The sequence below is a fragment of the Equus asinus genome, chromosome 2, assembly GCF_041296235.1.
Source record: "Equus asinus isolate D_3611 breed Donkey chromosome 2, EquAss-T2T_v2, whole genome shotgun sequence".
NCBI lineage: Eukaryota > Metazoa > Chordata > Mammalia > Perissodactyla > Equidae > Equus > Equus asinus.
The window spans coordinates 183,173,248-183,187,353 of record NC_091791.1 but is presented as its reverse complement, the minus strand read 5'-3'; the positions used below and the strand labels follow the sequence as shown (position 1 = coordinate 183,187,353).

Below are 14,106 nucleotides of genomic sequence, written 5' to 3'. Positions count from 1 at the left end.
ACACACACACACACACGCACACAACACACACACACACACGCACACAACACACACACACGCACACACATACCTGCCCTTGATAAGAACGAATAGTTCTCTCCAATTCTTCTTCAAGATCTTTGGCTCTCTTTCTATAAAGAATAAATAATCATTCTACTATTAACATATACTAAGAAATGATAGAACAGAGTATCTCTACTGAAAATAATAATTAGGACATCTAGAGTGCTTTGTTTCATGTAAAAAATAAGTGCAGAACTCTACACAATAATCACCTTTGAGAGGTTCTAAAGTATATTTTTTCCTGATGTAATTTCAACATTAATTAAGCTTTACTTAGGATGACCTAAACCAAAGGTCATGCAAAGATTTATATGCTATATTGGTTCATTTTTTTTTAAGAGGCATGATCTTGAAAGATTTATTCAGATGACTATAATCTTAGAATTCTTGGAAATCAACAATCTGTGTGAAGTAAAATGCTACTTATTGGCTTTACAAGACTAACAAGATAATTCCTTCTTTTGGATAAAACTCAAGCTTACTCTTCCCAACGTAAAATGAAGTCTCATGACTTTTGGGGACACTGCTGAATCTTGCCCCTTATTTTCTCTGGGTTTTCTATTATTTTCATGGAACTAATGAGGAGCAAACCAAGGTAAAAACTAGACTCATAGTCTTATAAACAGAACTTTAGTTGTGGTTCACTCTTCTTTTTATGGCATACTTCCTCAGCTCATTAATATTGTATACACTCCTCTCCATTTGAACCAAAGAGGAAAGACCTTGAAATTAATAGCGATTCATAAATTTCTTGACATTAACATAAAATAGGATTGCTCACATTCAAATACAACTAATGCACAAGATTTAAAATCACACATGCTAAAAGAAAAACATTTTTTCTTTTTCCTATTTTCTGTAAAATTGAAGAATAGCAAGACATCAAATGAAACAAAAATATGTTGTTTTATTTTTTTTTAGTTGCTTTATCATTTTTCCTAATATTAGGTTTTTGGATATTCTCCCAACCTCAAAAAGAAAAGGGTAAAATATATTTAATACCTATAGGTCTCCAGCTCTTCGGCCGCATGGCTGATCTTTTCATCTGCTTTGGAAAGTTTCTCCTCTTTCTCCAGCCGGTAATTTTCCTCTACTGTTAATTTCCTTAAAACAAAAAGCATTTTATTTCTTTTACTACATGTCATAAAATAATCAATTATATCTTTTTAATTATAGCACAAGTGGTGCTTCCCAAAGCAATTTGCATAATACCACTAAAAACATCATATGCAATTAAAAAAAGTATCTGTGTAAATACTCCTGGTGCGGAATTGAATATTGTAAAGCTTCTTATCTAATACAGCATTACTAATATAGAAGCTTCAAGAGTTATCTCTAAGAACTTGTCACAGAAATAAGATTGTCAAAGGTAAATATTAATAAAAACTATGATGACTACATATTATTTATCATGCCTTTTTGTAACGAAACATTGCATGTATTAGACAAGAAGTCACCAACTAACAAACTGGGTTTCAATAATCTTTAAATTGGTTGTTCAGTTGTTAAAGTAGTGATCAGGCTTCCAGGTCAGTTCATCCAAAAAAACCCTCATAATGAACCCAGAGTAAATAAAGTGAGTGGTAGCACTAGTCCTACTGACTACTTCTAGAGTTCTTACAATGATAAGAGCTAACTTATTGAGCCATTAGTATACGTCACAAACAGTCCTCAGACTTTTATATGTATTATCATCTTCAGTTACCACAACAGCTCTACAAGAAGGGTACTATTTTACAAAAAGGAAAATGAAGCACAGAGAAACCAAATAACGGGGCCAAGGCCTAGACCTAGCAAATCGTGACCCCACTAAACCCACGCTGCTTCACATGGGATCAGGAACAACACTGCCCTGGAGAATATTTCTTGAACACCACAGGAAAACACATCGGGACTCCCAACTATGGATGTCTCCCTTTCTTCATGATCTCTGGGCAGGAACATGACAAAACCACTGAAGGACTTCTGCAGGGCAGCAGTAAAAGTTTTCTGTTCTACACGCTACCTCACCTATGGCTTAGAAAGCGCTCCTCAGGTCAATCGCTTCACAGGTGTCGTAAGAAAATAAAAGTGATCTCCCTAGGAAGAGCCTGAAAGTGTGATGGGCTTAGAGACGCAAGAGAGCTGTGTTCTTACAGACTGCGAAGATTGAAAAGGGCCAGAAATTCTCTGACACCCCTCCCACTGCGAGGTAAAGTCTATGACCCTTCCCCTTGAATTCGGGCAGGCTCATTAATGACAGAAATCACGGTGTGAAAGAAAGCCTAGTGATACGACTAAACGACAGTCACATCTTACTGCACATACTTCAAGCAACACATCGAGCTTCTGTGTCCCCCTATTTCCTTCTCTCCAATATGAAATTTGGAAAAGTGCTAGTAATGTAATGTATCAGTCATGAAAAACATCAATATAGCATCTAAAAAATGACTGAATCAGTCTGATTCAGGCAAGAGTTTTAATTTAACATTTTTCTAGGACTATCAACTCTCTATAATCTACTCTGAAGAACAATCAGAAGCATAATTCACTGAATTTGAGTTAACATTTTAATTTAAATATAAGAATGGAATATACAATATTTTGGGAATTCAAAGCATTTCAGGGTAATAAATGAAATCACGATATGAACAACACAGACACAGCTAGGATTCTACTCAGCTTCCCATCCCTGCTTTCAATACCTACAGAAAACATCTTTTCTTCTTTGAAATTTTAAACATTACTCATTAAAATTCCATAAGCAACCATTTATTTTTTTCTTCAAAAGATACCCTCAAAAGTATTTCTTTCATCCCAAATAATCCCTTTTATGTACAAAATTTACTCACGGTATCTTTCATCCTAACCTAAAAAGAAGGGCCCATTCCTAGGTTTGCTGACGGAAACCATAAGGCTCCTCCGCAGGTCTTGCATTTGGTCGAGTTTCTTTCTCTTTCATACCCTGAGCAGTCCCACGTGGCCCAGAATTCCATGAACAGCAAGGTTTTAAATTCTGAATTGAATCCAAAGCACGAGGGAAGTATGCAACTTGGCAGTGAAGGAGCCTAAGCAACCACCCAGCATCCTGACCTCAATGGAGTGTTAATGTCCTCTGCCAGTTTCCAAATACACACAGCAGAATCTCATTATTCCTGCTGGTCGCATTCTATCAAGTAACCACAAACCCTCAATCAGCAAACACTGAACCCCTGCTCCTAGGGGAGTCACAGGGTTCGGTTCCTGGGAGCTCTGGTCACAACATTTTCATCAATCAATACACAACCCTGTTTTCCGTGTTTCTGTTAAAGACATTTGATTCAATATATTTTCTTGATTCATTAACAACAAACTCACAGCCAACAGGATTAAAACTTATGCCCCAGAAAAGCTTATCTGACACATGTATTTCTCTACAAGGCACACCACAGCCTTCCTGCACTTAGGAATACTAGACAGCACTTCAGTACTACACGTGGGGGCCATTTTAAACAGCTAAATCACCAACAAAAAGCATAAAAAATGTGGGGGCTGGCCCAGTCGTGTAGTGGTTAAGTCATGCACTCCGTTTCAGCAGCCCAGGGTTCACTGGTTCAGATCCCAGGCGCAGACCTACACACTGTTTATAAAGCCATGCTGTGGCAGGTGTCCCACATATAAAATAGAGGAAGATGGGCAGGGATGTTAGCTCAGGGCTAATCTTCTTCAGCAAGAAGAAGAGGATTGGTGGCAGATGTTAGCTCAGGGCTAATCTTCCTCAAAAAAAAAAAAAAGCATAAAAAATGTGGTAATAAATACACTGAGTAAAGAACACTCATGCACAGAATAAGAGCTAAAATAAGAATGTGGAGTATCGCCTTGTTTGACCTCAACTGGAATCATGCACAGTGGGCAATTCAAATTTTTCACCACTCTGTGCATGTCTCTGAATGACCACTAAAGCTCCATGAGTATTGATTCTGGGTTACAAATAAACTTTCTCAAGTAGGTGAATTCACAAATATAGTCTACAAATAACAAGGATAAACTCTATAACTTTTATTAAGTATTCAAAAGGGCCTGAAAGATTGTTATATTTTATTTCCTTTTCTGATGAAAAAAATGTGCTATATTGGTATTTGAAAATCTGGAGTCTCCAAATAGGTATCTCTAGGGTCTTCTGTGTACCTATGCATTCAGGCACAAGCACACTCATGCACACACTCTTTCACACCAATATACAAAGGCACTAAACATATTTATCCATATACTCAACAAATACATAATGAATAGCTACCACGTGCCAGGCATAGTTTTAGGCACTGGGAATATGGAAGAGAAAAAAATAAAGCAATTCTCTCTTGGAGTTTACATCTAAGGTGGGGAAAACTAAATAAATAAAGACAATCCATGAATCATCAGAGGATACTAAAGCCTACAGAGAAAAACAAAGCCAGATAAGGGGAGAGGGAGTAGCAGGTATTATTCCAGTTAGGGCAGGCAGACAAGGATTCTTTGAGGCAACACTTGAATCTAGATCCAAGAGAAATGATGGACTGAACCTTCTATGGAGGAACAGCGAGGAACAGCGTTTCAGGCAGAAGAAGCAAGAGTCAAAGAGCCTGAGGTAAAGACGCGCTGGCATGCCAAAGAGCATCAACCAGGCCAGTGGCTGGAGGGGAGCCAGGGAAAAAGAAAATGAATAAGCTGAAATTAAAGAGGTATCCAGCGGCCAGATCTTGTAGGGTCTTCTAGGCCACGATTAAAGCTTTCGATTAAATTCTAATCGTGATATGAAGGCACATGGAAGTTCCAAGCAAGATAGTGACAATACCCATAATTTAGGTTTTAGAAGGATCATGCTGCTGAAAACACAGTGCAGGGAGTTAAGAGCGAACAGAGAAAGACCACTCCTGAGGCTAGTGCAATAGAGCAGTACTCTACCACACTATTCTGTACTACACCGCGCAATGAGGCGGTCCTAAGTGATGATGGCTGCGATCGGGGGAGGACGGGAGGAGGTGAACAGTGGTTAGATTCAGGATAGAGGAAAGCTAACAGAATTTGACAATAGAATGAATATGGGATATAAAAGAAAGAGAGGAGTCAAGGACGTTTGAGCGGCTACCCTGAGCAACTCAACTCAGCAAATGACACCCCCATGAGACGAGGAACATTTGGGCAGGAGCGATTTACCCAGGGGAGAGGAATCAGTTTTACAGATACCAGAGATGGAATTAATGGCTACTTCCATTACTAGGATGTCCCACCCAGATTCCCGGACCTAGCTTTGTAGTGTTAGAAAGCTTCAGGCCATAATTTGCTGACTATTTAGTAGAAATTAAAAAGGATTTTATAAACTAGCTTGAAAATTCCAACATCATTTACAACATTTTCTTCCTTGAATAAAAAGTGTTTCAAGATCAAATAATTTTCTTAAAAAAGAATTGATAAACTATAATCTGATCATAAATTAAGAACTTTGAATAATCACACAAGCTGAATATGCAGTATTTCTATGCTATTCTACTTGCCTTGCAGTGGAGTTATCAACATTACTATTACCTGTGCAGTGTCATTTCATTTTCTTGATACAGTTCAGTCATGACTTTAAGTTTCTGCTGAAGCTTTTGATTCTCATTTTCAAACTCTTTGTTTTCTGACTGTAAAGATGCTTGTTCGCTCTGGAGATTTTTAATACACTCTATGGAAAAATTTTAAAAGTCACAATTAAAAGAGTAAATATTTTAAGTTGCACATTAACATTTCATAAAGATAAAAATTACTAAAAATATTAAATTATGAATAAACCAAATTCTTTCCAACAACAGAAAATCTATAAGGTATTTTTTTCACCTAAATGCTTTTCAGTATTTTAATTAAAGAGTTATATAAATTATTATAAATTTCTTTTATTATTTAAAAATTTCCTAAAACCTTCAATATTCTAATTCTAGCATCTAATTTTCAGTCTGGGAGTCAAAAGCCACTAAAATTCTCAGGAAAGTTTTGGAGATGAGAGTTTTGAAGACAAATATTTTTAGTTCAAGATTCCCTGTGAAACTACTTCACAAGATGAACAATGACTGTTTTTATCTAGTAAAAAGTTTACCTGTTAATACTTAAACTTCTACTCAGCCCTCCTTTTAAGCTTAAATTTTGATATGTTATGAGTCAAGGCAGAAATCTGGATCTTCTAATAACAAACACTCCTGCTAGCTTAAACCAAATCAAGACCAGAGAGAAAAACACCAACTTCAGCTTTGTTTCGACTCCTAAACCACCTAAAAGAATCACCTATAAAAACGCAAATTAACAACTCTAAAATAATTCTGAATGCGTTATAATTAGTGCATTGATTGTTTTTAAAACCTCATTTCTTTTCCAACATAATAATGTCAACTCTGAACTCCTTGTCTCCCAAAACGTGTATGAATCACCATCACAAATCTTAATACAAAACTCACTCTGCCTAAGGAGAGCAGCTTCAAAATCATACTAACACGCATTAAAATTCTAGCAATTACACGTAATAAAATGTAATTATTCTATAACATCAACTAAATGTACACACCAAAAACATACTTTAATATGTTAACATTAAATGACTAAATGTCCAAGAAATTGTGCGCATCTTTCTCTCCATAGAAATTTTTAAATCTATATCAGAAAAACACCTGTTGACCTTGGCTTTAAGCCATTGCCAGGAACAGTCACTTAACAGACATTACTGTTGGATATCATCTCTAGTAAAATTGGATCAACCCTATTGAAGAAAAAACTATAAACCAACACTTAAATCTTCATTATATTTTTGTACTTCTGCTGTAGCAATTTTGTCTCAAACCCTCTGTATCTCAGAAGAGCTCTGCAAATGATTACCAAAAAGGCAGGAGCAGAGGGGAAACAGTTTAGAAGAAAACTTTCCTATTATGAATAGAAGATCAATTATAAAAAGTTATATTTCACGGCCCATTAAAAAAAGAAAGCTAGATTTGGAAGAAGGGTACAGGCATAGGGTCTCCAAATACTAGCTTTAGAAAATAATAAAGATTCACCAAGAACTTGTATTAAGGGATGGAGTCACTGTGAGCAAATTCCTTGCTATTCTGGCACTTACTCCACACAGCTCCTCACTAGCCTGTTAACAGTCTAAAATACAGCTTCCTTGAAAGCAGGCTCCATATCTCTTCCTTCTGTAAATCTCTCACGGCTTTGAGTACTATGTTTTACATGTTGCAAACTTTATTTTTAAGTTAATATTAATGTTCTTCAAAATCCAAAAAATATCCAACTACCAACATCATGTGAATAGGGCTACAATTTTTTTAATAATGTGTATCTTTGGTGTTCAATGTTTTCAAAAAGTGTTCTATCATAAATAGAGTTTACTCACTGTAGAAATTTTTCAAAATACAGACAAGTAAAAAGAAAACATAAAACCATCCATAATCCCAACTTTGAAGATAATCATTGTTGACATATAAGTATGTCCTTCCATTCTTTTTTTATGCAAATAGTCACGGTAAATTTTTTTTTTTTTACAAAATGGGATGCTACTTTATCAACTTCAAAAAAAAAATTCAAACATATCTGACAGAATTTGGTTACTTTTAAAAAAAGAACTATCAACAAAATAAAAATGTTTTCAAAGAAAAAAAAACACTTCAGGTCTACAGGCCTAACATCACTCCTTCTCCAGGTGCTGATCCACATGCATGTACATTACAGGAGAAAACAACACTACAAAAACATCTGATCAATTTTGCAATTAACAAAGATTTTTAAAAATTAAGTTTTAATTCGCTACTTTTCAACATCTAAAACCATACCACACATATAACACTGAAATTCAAAGGTAAGTATGGTTTTACATGTTTTTTAAAACACTTCCATTATTTTAATTTCATATCAACATGGAGGAAACTGACATGCCTTTACCAATAACAACAAAAAACTCAGGACTAAGTTTGCGCAAATAGCCAACAAAAGTAATAGTAAAAAATACAATCAACCTGGGTCTTCCCATAACTGATTCAATGAATGGTGCCATTCTCTATAAGGAGATGTATTTATTTAGAAAAACTTTAAAAGTATACAGATTACCTACCTGTAAGCTCTTCCTTTGTTTTATCTACTTCAGATAATTGAGTGTAAATTCGGTTTCTTTCTCCTTCCAGGGTTTTTAAAGATGCACTTAACTTCAAAGAATGGGAGAAGGAAAAAAGAAACATTAATCAGTTATACCAAAAAAAACCAAAAAATCTCAATATACCATCCCAAACTTTTGAAGGTCTTTTACCACTTTGATGAAATTATTGCCTAGAACGCACAAACCAACAATGAGGATTCCACCTTGGAAAGTGAGCAAAGTCATCAATAGTTGTAAATCTCAGAACAGGGACAGAGATCAGCGAGGGATGCTTAAACTGTGGCTATTCTTACTCTGTTCACTTGCAAAACATAAGCTTTGATTGAAGCAATCTTCAAACTACAATACCAAGACTTACCATGGATCAGTAAAGATCAGGATACCACTACTAGGTTGGAAAAGAGAAGGGATAAAACAGGAGAAAGTGAATCTAGTATTTACTTCTCAAAACAGGATATGGGGCAATAGGAACAAGAAAATACTGAGACCAGAGGAAGAAGAATGCTCAGAAGAAAGTAGGAGAGAAAATATAATAAACATTGTTAATATATTCCTTACCCAAAGAAATGAGTGCACACCTTGAAAATTTTTATTATGACAAATTGTAAGAATTAACAGTATCAATTTCTAAAGTTATAAAAAAGAAAAAAGCAACTGATGAAGAAAATTCTCATCACTTCCAAAAATTCTGATCTATTAATGTGGTAAGTATAAAATGGACTTTTAAAATAGTTACTACGGTCATATGGGTTTAATGAATGCTCCATTTCTTTCCCTAAATTCTTTATACTTATGTAGCAATGCAAACCTTAGCAGCATGTATCAGTTTCTTCAAACCGCCTTTCGGTGGATTATCTATAGTAAAAAACAAAAACATAACAATAAATTGGGAAAACAGTACAATGCCACAACAGATATCCAAACGGTTTTACTAGTTCACTCAACTAGAGCCTCACACCCCCTCTCCTTGCTTTGATATAAGGCAGACTTGTTCCTAGGAAGATAAACAGTGAAAGCCCTGAAGCATCATGCTATCCTTTAACAAGGGTCTTCACTGCTAACTCCAAAAAGAGAGTATCAACAAGGATGTGGTATTCACCTAAATGCAGTCCACCGTCTCAACTATTCCTGGAATCCTTCAGCATATCAAATATGTAAAATTATACTCCAAATTAAAATAACATTGAACGAGCATGAGTTTTCTCATTAGAAAAACGGTTATTTCTTACAAGATAAAGCAGAAGTGAAAAAGTACAAACAGATCTGCGTGTATTTGAGAATGTAATTTTCTTCCAACACATTAATGCCATCATCAAGGAAAATTTGTTAAAAATCATACTCCTTCTCCTCCGTAATAAAGTTGTTAATTACGCAGGAGGTGGAGGCAGAGAAAAGAGAAAGGACATAAAAGTCTCAGAACTACTACTTGGGGAAACTAGGTGAAAGACACACAAGACCTCTCTGCATTCCTTTTGCAACTTCCTGTGAGTCTATAATTGTGTCAAAATAAAAATTTTGTCAAAGGAACTGGTTTGAGAATACAGTGAACCTAACGTTTGCCTGAGTTTCCAGACTGGAACCAGCAGTGGCAACAATTTGGGATGGCCAAGATTAAAACACTGTGACCATTGGAACGATCTACCCACAGCAAAGAAAAGAAGTATCCTAAGGTATCCATTTACATTATACTCATGTTTCAAACTACCCACCCATCCATTGATTAGGTTACAGTACAGGAAAAAGCAGGCATGGAAATGATTATGATGCGATGTGAGAATTGCTCTAACAAAGATATGTACAACATACAAAAGAACAGAGAAGGAGCTGTAAGTCGGAGCAGCTGGAGAAAGATTTCCTGAAAAGGCGATATTCCAGCGGAAGCTTAACTGTGAGGGGCAGTGAGAGAGGGACAGAGCGTTAGAGACAGACAGACAAGCTGTGGAAGCACAGGTGCGAAAAGAACATGGCGCACATGGGCACTAAACGGAAATACAAGAGCCAGTCACCATTTTTAGCAAAAGCAGGAGTCATGACTTAACAGCTGAGTACAAACCATTTTCTGAATCGCTCGTCATGTCCAGTTCCAAGTTATCATCATCCGTCATGTCTTCTCCAAGCACAGCAGCCCAGTCTTTCATCTTTAGCAAGCGTTCAGTCAGAGACTTGACATTTAGTGAAGGGGAAAAAAAGAGAGAGGGCAATGCCTTATGCTAACGGTCTGACAACTTCTGAACGTACAGTTGTAGTTCAAAATTCAATCCACACAGATTACAGTACATGAGCTCTCATTCTCCATCTGGTTCTAAGATACATAAATACTGTGAAAAAGTACCATTTACTGACTGTTAAACTCTGAAAGTTAAAAATAAAAACCAGATATTCCTAAATCAAATACAATACCCGATAATGATCCATTTTTGCTAAATGGATCACATGACCATAAAGTAACAAAACATTTTCTTATACGACATTCCTCACATGTCACAAATAAGAGTGGCCATTAACGTGACAGCAAATTTTGTGTGAAGTCAGATCCACAAGTGAGATACACGATATATAAAAAGATCACAAATCCGATTTATTCAAGTAAACAACTAGCTGAAAAGTTCAACTGACATAAAGAAAAAAATGATAAAACGATAATAAAATGACTGTGCCATGTATTTCTGAGGAAGGACCCACCCAAAAACCCATTCTGCTCTATAATTTCCACCCTTCGATCTCCTCCCTCTTGAGAGTTCCAGGCACAGACAATGTGGCCTACAGCTTTGAGGAAAGCCTGAGATCAGCATCTCATTCTTGTTCTGTTTAGGAAGCATCCCAAGTCCTTTAGTAGAGTAAGTTCAGGGGAAAAAAAGTAAAACAGTATGCCAAATTATGAATACAACTCCTGAAACTGAAATCTTGAAAGCATCCTTAGCAGCAACATAAACAGCATAAATGCATAGCTTTCAAGATGACAACGTCCATCTCACTGTGTAGATTACAGAATGTTAGTTTTACATCTTATTACTTGATACTCACACCTGAGCATCTTGAAAGTGTAAGATTTTAAAGATTAGGCAGGAAAAAAGGGGTAGGAGGGGGAGAGAGGGAGTAGAAAAAGTCAACCAATCCTAACAGTAACAGCAATTATTCCACTCCTATTAGAGTCAAGCTCCAATTAGGTTTATTTTTTAAAAGTATTCATCTCTGTGAAAGTACAGACGCCAGCTAATCTATGAGTTACAGATATTCACCCAATACATATAACTTCATCTGTCCAATTTCTAAAATTTTTTCCAACCTCTTCTTATCAACAGAAACAGATGGAAATCTAAAGACAACAGGTAAAATCCATTCTTATTTTTCTTTCTCCATTAAATTCATAGGCTAAACACAGAGGGGAGGGGAAAAAAGGACACATGGATTGTTGATACATATTCTACAAATCTACAAGGCTTCAAGGAGCATTTGGCAGCAAGGATGACAATACTGGTACAAACTGGAATGTACGCCAAAAAAGTAAACATCCTCAAATTCGCCAAATAAATTATCAAAATAAAAGCTGCTAAAAACAAAAAACTTCAAATTTCAGAATGAGTATAAAATTTCAGCTGATGCAGTCACTAAACCAGCAAGGCCATTTACCTTGATCTGATTTTCCTTATCATGTAGAACTTGTTCTGTATACACTTTGGAGTCTTCAAATGCTCTTTTCTGTTTATTAAGTTCACTCACTTGTTCTTTCCATTCCTCAGCTTCTTGTAAAAGCTAAAATTCAAATCCCACAAAAAGAGAAAAGGAACTCATGTTATCTTATCACACTTACACGTAGACGCACTTAATATATTTAGGTGTATCGTTAATAGATATCATACAACATAAAGTGTTGCCAAGAAGGGAGAGAGGAAGGGATGGAAAGAGACAAGGAGGGAGGGAAGGGCCAGTTCCTGTTTCAAAGAACTTTCAAAAGAGGGGTAATGTGAAATAACAGACAAACATTCTTCACTTGATTTACATAATAAATTTATATCAAATAAAAGGTTTTTTGAGACATAGATATCTGTTAGATTTGACCATTTCTTTCCATTCCTGATATCCCATATAACATGCCATACCTTACTTGTATTAAAATTTGTTTTTTCAATCATGTGCTATTTTCTGGTTAAGATAACTAACCTTCAGAAATACTATTAATCTGGAACAGACTGAATTCTGCATAAACAATCTTTTACTGTATATACTTCTGCAGGAGAGGAAAGACTCTGAACATGACATAAAAGGTAAAGATCACTATAAAAAATAGACCTGACTACATAACACTTAAAAGCTTCACAAATCAAAAAATAACACAAAATTTAAAAAGAAACAAATAACTAGAAAAGAATTCTTAAAACATATGTAGCAAAGGGTTAATAACCTTAACATGCAAAGAGCTCTTAAAGATCAATAGGCAAAAAAAAAAAAAAGAGCAATTCACAAAAGAAACAACACATATATACATATACACATATATACATATGTATATGTATATATATATAGGAAGCCCAAATTTATTTAAAGTCTTTAAGCTCTATTCTATCAAACAGTAATTACTGGATTTCTCTGCAAAACTAAGCTTCATTAGTATATTCCCTAGCACAAGAAAAACTAATCCTTTTCTATGAACGTATAACAGAATAAGAAGACACTGACAGATAAAAACGAATGAGGATTAAAGAAAAACACTCAGGAGGCTGGCCCTGTGGCCGAGTGGTTAAATTTGCGTGCTCTGCTCCGGCGGCCCAGGGTCTCGCCAGTTTGGATCCTGGGCGCGGATGTGGGATCGCTCATCAAGCCATGCTTAGGCAGCATACCACATGCCACAACTAGAAGGACCCACAACTAAAAATACACAACTATGTACCGGGGGACTTTGGGGAGAAAAAGGAAAAATAAAATCTTTCAAACAAGAAAAAAAGAAAGAAAAACACTTGGATTTGGTGATTAGGTGGTTTGTTTAGTGAGTTACTAAAAAGACTGCACACACAGTTTGCAGTCTTAGACAGTAAAGGAAGAAATGTATTAGGATACGGAACCAGTGAATACAGAACAGTTTATTTTAAGAACTTTGGTGATTAAAAAGGAGTTAGACGAAAGCAGGTGTAAAGGGCAAGACAGTCTAAGTGCAATTTTTTTTTCAAGATAGAAAAGGCCACTTTTGATTACAACATAGTAAATTTAACACAGGGTTTATTACTACCTTCTCCTGAAGTCTACTAAGATGACACCAGAGATATTTAGAAAAAAAATCATAAACTCACAAGGGAAAAAGAGGATAGGCAATGGCGAAAAAGACAATTCTAGAAGTGGAAAGTAGAAAGACACGGAAGCATGGTAAAAGACTTAGCAGACCAGACAGAGCTGAAGTCTAAGGCAGACGATGGGAAAGTCCAAGGCAGGTTGATTTGGAACAACCCAGAAGGGCTCCTGATTTGGAGGCACACATACTGGGGTATGAGTGGGACTGAGAAGAGGAGGACTGCCCAAAAGTCTGCATAAAAAGCAGTGAGAAAGTGCCCGCTGTTCTCCCTGCACACACACATACACACATTCTTGCTCTCAGTCCACCCCGCCCTCCACCCCAGCCCCCGTCGTCTCACACGCATGTCTCACACACACACACCTACTTACACACGTACACACATCTGGCAAAAGCTAAGAGGGTTATTCTCTGGAGAGGTGGAACCTGAAACTCTGGGACACCTGGCCCAGGTGAAGGTGAGAGTGACACTGAAAACATAAATGCCGTAAGTGAAAGCTGACTTCCTAAACAGTGAGATACCAGTGTCCCTGACCCCACTGAGCTCTCACCTCACTGCTGGCAAACAGGCTCAACCTCTGAAATGGGAACTGGGGAGGAGTTGTCCCTGTGGAAATGGTCTTCAGATACCACCAACTGGGGATTCTCC

The 14,106-nt window shown here is 36.4% G+C and overlaps 1 protein-coding gene across 17 annotated transcripts in view; it reads right to left on the bottom strand.

Moving 5' to 3' along the window:
• The window catches only part of MIA2 (MIA SH3 domain ER export factor 2), an 87,299-nt gene that overhangs the window by 29,843 nt on the left and 43,350 nt on the right, over positions 1–14,106 (bottom strand). For all 17 annotated transcript variants that reach the window (XR_011501575.1, XR_011501576.1, XM_014844094.3 and 14 more), the window contains 7 exons: positions 11,804–11,926; positions 10,227–10,335; positions 8,982–9,028; positions 8,132–8,222; positions 5,587–5,725; positions 1,066–1,167; positions 71–131 (listed from right to left, as the gene is read on the bottom strand). Coding sequence is in view for 15 of the 17 variants with exons in the window: in XM_014844094.3 (XP_014699580.3) it covers positions 71–131; positions 1,066–1,167; positions 5,587–5,725; positions 8,132–8,222; positions 8,982–9,028; positions 10,227–10,335; positions 11,804–11,926 (672 nt within the window). In the remaining 2 variants the exon portion in view is untranslated. The remainder of the gene's footprint in view (positions 1–70; positions 132–1,065; positions 1,168–5,586; positions 5,726–8,131; positions 8,223–8,981; positions 9,029–10,226; positions 10,336–11,803; positions 11,927–14,106) is intronic.